We start from the raw sequence: 6000 nt of genomic DNA, 5'->3' as shown, positions 1-6000 counted from the left end.
TAGGTACTCCAGGTGTGTTTTCCCCTGTGATGACAGAGTAGATCAGCATCTGTTTAGTCTTGTTTGGGGTTTTTTGTTTGGTTGGTTTTTTTCTGCCATGAGTTTCAACATTTGTAGGAATTGGCTCTGTATAAGATGTTCCCCACATCGTGGAAGGGGCTTCCCAGAGAGGTTGTGGAGCCTCCTTCTATGGGGTGTTTCAAGACCTATCTGAATACGTTCCTGTGTAACCTGCCCTAGGTGATCCTGCTTTGGCAGGGGTTTGGACTCGATGATCTCTGGAGGTTCCTTCCAACCCCTACCATCCTGTGATTCTGGGATTCTGTGACAGTGTGCCCAGTTCCTCCACACACCCTGCCCTGTGCATCTCCAGCCTGTCGTGCCAAGCACCTTAGTGGGATGGTGGTGGTTGTGTTCCTCATCAAGTATGATCTTTTGGAACTGAAACAATTCTACGATTTTATGATTCTGTAGAAGTTTCCTGATGCTTCCTGAAAGCATTGATGGGCACTTCCTTCCTGCCGGAGCTCCGCACTCTCTGTGGATGGAAAGCTGCAAAAAAGCACTGAAGAATCCAAGAATCCGTGGGTTTGGGGGGGGGGGGGGGGGGGGGGAAGAAAAAGAAACCAACAAACCCCAACAAACAAACAAAAATCCAAACCAAAACAAACCGGTTATTTCCCAGGAAGAACATAACCAAACCAACCAAACCCCGAAAGGGTTCTGTCCCAGCTCCCTGGGGAGCGAGTCGGGCTTCTCAGTGCTGCCGCAGTCGGCTGTGTCCGCGTTTCTACAGCCCCGAGTGCGGCGGCGGCAGCGGCGGCGGGGCCGGGACTGGGGCCGGGCCCTACCGGGACCCTCCCCCCACCCCAATTTCAAACCCCCGGGGGGCGGCTTGTCCCTGGCCCAGGCTTGGGCGAGGAGCTTGCGGAGACCTTTTGCGGTATGCGGCTGCCTTTGGCAGAGGCAGATGAAGGATTTCATTGAGTGTGAAGACAGAGAGCAGAGACAGAAAGCAGAAGGAGGCGGCTGCAGCCTTTGTAGTCGGGGAGGAATGCGGAAATGTTGAAGCACTATGTCAAACTTTTTTTGAAACGGGGTCAAGTCACATTCAGCCAGCGTGGGAAAGCAAAGGGGGGGGGGGGGGGGGGGGAGCACACACCAAACTTGAGGAGAGGGGAGGAGGAGAAAAAAAAGAAGAAGAAGAAAAAAAAGGGGGGGTGGGGGGGGTGGGGGGTGGAAGGCAGCAAGCTGTTGCTGCTGCTCCCAGGCTGCAGAGAGGCCGCGGCAGGCAGCGGGGCAGCGGCAGCTCCCCGGGGAGAGGACGGGGAAGGGGGTGGAGGGGGTGTGGGGGTCTCGCCGGCAGCGGTTTTTATTTCTCGCTTTCATTTTTTTCCCCCGGGAGGGAGGAGAAGGGCTGTGAGAATAGTGAGAGCTGCTTTCCGAGCCAAGGTGCAGGCTGGAGGCGGCGGCAGCAGCAGGAGGAGGAGGATGCGAGCCGAGGGCGGCCGAGCCGCGGAGCAGCAGCTACCTGTGTGGGCCGGGCCGGGACCTGCCGGGGACATCGCCATGTGAAGGGGCAGAGCCGGGCCGATTTCTCCACCCCGTCTCGCTCCATGGGAGGTTTGTTTTAGGGAGGACTCACCCCTTCCCTTCCCCAAACCCCCACCCCCCAGCACCGCCGCACACCCCGGGGCTGGGGATTACTCGGGGCTCGGTGGTGGCGGGGCCAGCCGTGCGGCGCACCAGGTAAGCGGGACGTCCATGTGCTCCGCGCAGCCGGCCCGGCGGCGTGGCCGTGTGTGTGTGGCCGTGTCCGTCTCACCCGCCACACATCACCCTGTCGGGGCAGCCCCCCGCCAGCTGTACCCCGGGACGCGTTCCCTTCGGGGGTAGCTAGCCCCGCGGTGCCACCGCAGCCCCCTCGGGGTCGGCGTGGGGACAAACACCCTCCCCCCGCGCCGGCCCACACACACGGTGTGGGTGACCGTGGAGGGGCCGCCGAGGGGGGGGGAAGCTGCCGGCAGCGTCCTGCCGAGCAGCCGAGCCAGGCGGGCGGACAGAGCCGGGAGGAAAGCGGAGTCCCCTCGCCGACAGCCCCCGCTGCGTGTGGGACACCCGCGAAGGGGAAGGTCGGTGCTATGAGGGGGAACTGGAGGGGTACCCGCCGTGCTCGGTAATTCCGCGGCCGCGCAGAGGCAGGCCCGCGGCCCCGCGGCCTCGGCACTGCCCGCCGCCCGAGGGCGAGCTCCGCAGCGCGGCGGTGCGGGAATGGGGTGCGGCGTGAGTGACTCCGGCCGGTCGGCCCCGGGGCAGGTGTGTGGCCCCCAACCCCTCTCTTTGCCGGCGGAGCAAAGCGCGGTGGTACGCGTCCGGTGCTGGGGTGATGGTGCGGGGGTTTCAGGGCTGTCCGCTGGACGCGGCGGAGTGGTGGCGGCTCTGGTGGGGGTGGCAGCTCTGGTGGGGCCAGCTGAAGTCAGGCTGCGTGGTGCCTCTGGCCATCACATCCCATCACTGGACAAAGTGATGAGCTGAGGGCACAGGTTTCCTCCAGCTTGTTCTACTTTTCATCCACAGCTAAGGTGTAAGATCAGTGTAAACGTGCAAAGTACCTCTGCCTCTGAGCATGGACTGAAGTTTGGGGATCCCTGACTGAGTTCTCCAGGGCTCTCTACTCCCAGCACAGCACAAATGCAATGTAGCAGAGGGTCACAGCCCAGAGCTCACAGTATCATCTTAAAAAGAGGCAGGCGCAAGGGAGAGGGTTGATGTGGAGCTTTATGCCCACAGTCCTGCAGAAAGTGAGGATGAAGCTGGGTGCAGGAGAAAGCATTTGTGCTCTCCAGCCTCATGCATTATACAGCAGAGCATGCTCTTCCTGAAGGCCATCTTCCGTCATGCTGCTCTGCAAGGAGCTGCCCGTCACACGTCCAGCAGCAGCAGTAGCCTCAGACAAACCCCTTGCATGTCCCTAAGTTTGCTGGAGCAGGCATTTCTGAATCTACCTTGCACACAATGCGTGCTAGCACAGTATTATTACAGAATCATAGAATGCATTGGGTTGGAAGGCACCCTCAAAGGTCATCTTGTGCCACACCCCTGAAGTAGGTAGGGACATCTCCAACTAGATCAGGTTGCTCAGGGCTCCATCAAGTTTGACCTTGAATGTCTCCAGAGGTGGGGCCTCCACCACATCTCCAGGCAGCGTGTCCCAGTATTTCACTACCCTCATTGTGAAAAGCTTCATTCTAATATCTAACCTAAATCTCCCCTGCTCTAGCTTCAAACCATTGCCCCTCGTTCTATCTCCACAGGCTCTTCTGAATAGTCCCTCCCCAGCCTTTCTGGAGGTCCCCATCAGATGCTGAAATGCAGCTCAAAGGTATCACAGTATCACTAAGGTTGGAAGAGACCTCAAAGATCATCGAGTCCAACCTGAAATATACTCACTGAAATATGTAGATACTACTGTCCCTCACAGGTGCTTTGGGACAGGAACTTGTCCCTTGCAATGTGTTCATGCAGGACTTAGTAGAGAGGAGGGCAGAGCAAGGCTGAACCATGCAGGTGTTGTTATTCACAGATAAGGAACAGTAACATAGCACAAGATACATTCCCAAGACTCCACCTGTGCACTGAAGAGACCTGACATAAGTTCCTGGACATAACGTCCTTCCACACGTACATAGTTAACTCTGCCGTCACCATCATCCATGTCTCACATGGTGGTTGTGCTCAGCCCATTCCTCAGGAGAGTCCTGCAGCATGGTTGCTCTGTGATGCAGCCTTCAGTGCAAACTATGAGAGTTTCCTAATGTTGTATTGGCCACCCAGGGACCTAGATACTGTGTCACCCTGGTGGTTCTCCTCTTCCTTTGCATATAGGTATCTACAGTATTAGCTTAATTGTCTCCATTTTTGAACAACTCTAACAAACTCATTTTCTGGCTTGGTTTGTCCTCCAGATCTTATTGGCTTTACACAGACAATGGTCCCAAAGATTGTATGATAGTTCCTGGTGGCCAAAAGAGGAGATACCTTGAGGTCTGCACAGAAGAGGAACGAGAAGGAAGGGGCAAGAGCTTTCCAGTGCCCCTTTGGCAGAAGGACCGAGCTGGAAGCCACCCTAAGACACCTGGAGCAAGGGAGGAAGAGGAGCAGTGCCAGCATGGATAAGGACAGCACAAACCTGGCTGACCAGCAGTATGAATGTGTGGCTGAGATTGGGGAAGGAGCCTACGGGAAGGTGTTCAAGGCTCGAGACTTAAAGAACGGCGGTCGCTTTGTTGCGCTGAAGCGAGTACGGGTGCAGACCAGCGAGGAGGGGATGCCGCTGTCCACCATCAGAGAGGTGGCAGTCCTGAGGCACCTGGAAACGTTCGAACACCCCAATGTGGTCAGGTGAGGAGGTGGGGGAGGCATCCTCATCAGCAGGGCCTGGGGTTTAGTACATGAAGTGGGCAAATTTGGGTGCATAAATCAGGTGGAGACTAGTTTGGGTTTGTGGATGAAGTGAGCACTAAACTGCATATATGAAGTGTGGTTTGAGGTTTCAGCAGGCCATGGTGCTGCCTGCCAGACCTCACCTCATCCCTGTGCATTGCCTCCCACACACACAAACACCCATCTCCAGAGGCATAGGTGTGTGACTTAAGTGTTTGAGTGGATGGGCAAGGAGCCACATATCCACTGTTTCCTCAGGCATCAGGGAGACAGAGAGCAACCCAACCTCTCCCTGCTTTTGTCTCAAGTGAAAGTTCTGCCAGCTTTATCTGATTTTTAGCAACTCTGTTCACTATTGAAATGGCACAGGTTCTGAGAGCAACAGTGGAACTTCTTAGGTGCTTTTGAGGACAGTTGTAGATGATCAAGTTAAAGAGAAGTAATAGTTTAGACTTCAGGCTCTGCAGGTGACCTTGTAGTTGGGTACTGTTTGGCTGGTACCGATTTCACCTCGTGTTGATGAGTGTGGTGCCAAGACAGACACTGGGCTGTGCTTTCAAAATGGTGACAATAGCTCCAGGATGTCCTTTCTGCCATGCCACTGCTAGAAACGGAGGAGAAATGATCTCTTCTCAGATTGTCACCATGGCAAGGCTGCCACTGCCAAAGGCCTTGAGTGTTTTTTATTAATATTACAGACTTTAAGAAGTAAGCTTCACTTTGCATATACCCAGATATGCAGTGACTAAGTAGAACAGGTCCAGAGGAGGCCGTGAAGATGATCTGAGGGCTGGAGTAACCTCTGCTATGGAGACAAGCAGAGAGTTGGATTTCTTCAGCCTGGAGAAGAGAAGGCTCCAGGGAGACCTTTGAGCTGCATTTCAGCATCTGGTGGGGACCTCCAGAAAGGCTGGGGAGGGACTGTTCAGAAGGGCCTGTGGGGATAGAACGAGGGGCAATGGTTTGAAGCTAGAGCAGGGGAGATTTAGGTTAGATACTAGAATGAAGGTTTTCACAATGAGGGTAGTGAAATACTGGGACACGCTGCCTGGAGATGTGGTGGAGGCCCCACCTCTGGAGACATTCAAGGTCAAACTTGATGGGGCCCTGAGCAACCTGATCGAGTTGGAGATGGCCCAGCTGACTGCAGGGGTATTTGACAAGGTGACCTTGGGGGTGCCTTCCAACCACATGCATTCTGTGATGCTATACCTTTTGCCATAGGCAGCAGTTCAGATGGAAGGGGCTGGTCTGTGACATCTCAGGATGTTTGCGACCTCCACTGGATGCCTTTTGCCACAAACAGGGAAATATTAATAAACTATTTCAAACATTATATCTGCTAAAACATGAGGAGTGCCATATCAAAAGCCACCTCTGCTGTGCAGATGAAGCTCACTGTGGAGTGACTGAAATTCTTTTTGTTACAACGAAAAATGATTGAAAATATTTCAGTGCCCCCATTAGGTTAAAAATGGGGTAGAAGGGTTTGTGATTGATTGACATTAAAGGTCTATTTTGGTATTATGTAAATATACTCAGAAAAAGGAAATCCTG

General features: G+C 54.6%; 1 protein-coding gene across 2 annotated transcripts in view; it reads left to right on the top strand.

Annotated features, from left to right (window-relative positions):
- The first annotated feature begins 847 nt into the window (after positions 1–847).
- Positions 848–6000, top strand: part of CDK6 (cyclin dependent kinase 6) — a 116538-nt gene continuing 111385 nt past the window's right edge. Inside the window, exons 1-3 of one of the 2 annotated variants that reach the window (XM_054161079.1) lie at positions 848–943; positions 1416–1623; positions 3966–4401. In XM_054161079.1, coding sequence (XP_054017054.1) covers positions 4169–4401 — 233 coding nt within the window. In that variant the 5' untranslated portion in view covers positions 848–943; positions 1416–1623; positions 3966–4168. Of the gene's footprint in view, positions 944–1366; positions 1624–3965; positions 4402–6000 lie in introns of those variants that run through there. The other variant, XM_054161078.1, reaches the window with a different exon arrangement.

This window comes from Dryobates pubescens, chromosome 4, assembly GCF_014839835.1.
Source record: "Dryobates pubescens isolate bDryPub1 chromosome 4, bDryPub1.pri, whole genome shotgun sequence".
In the NCBI taxonomy this organism is placed as follows: domain Eukaryota; kingdom Metazoa; phylum Chordata; class Aves; order Piciformes; family Picidae; genus Dryobates; species Dryobates pubescens.
Note: the sequence above shows the minus strand (reverse complement) of the source record. Positions and strands in the feature narration are given on the sequence as shown.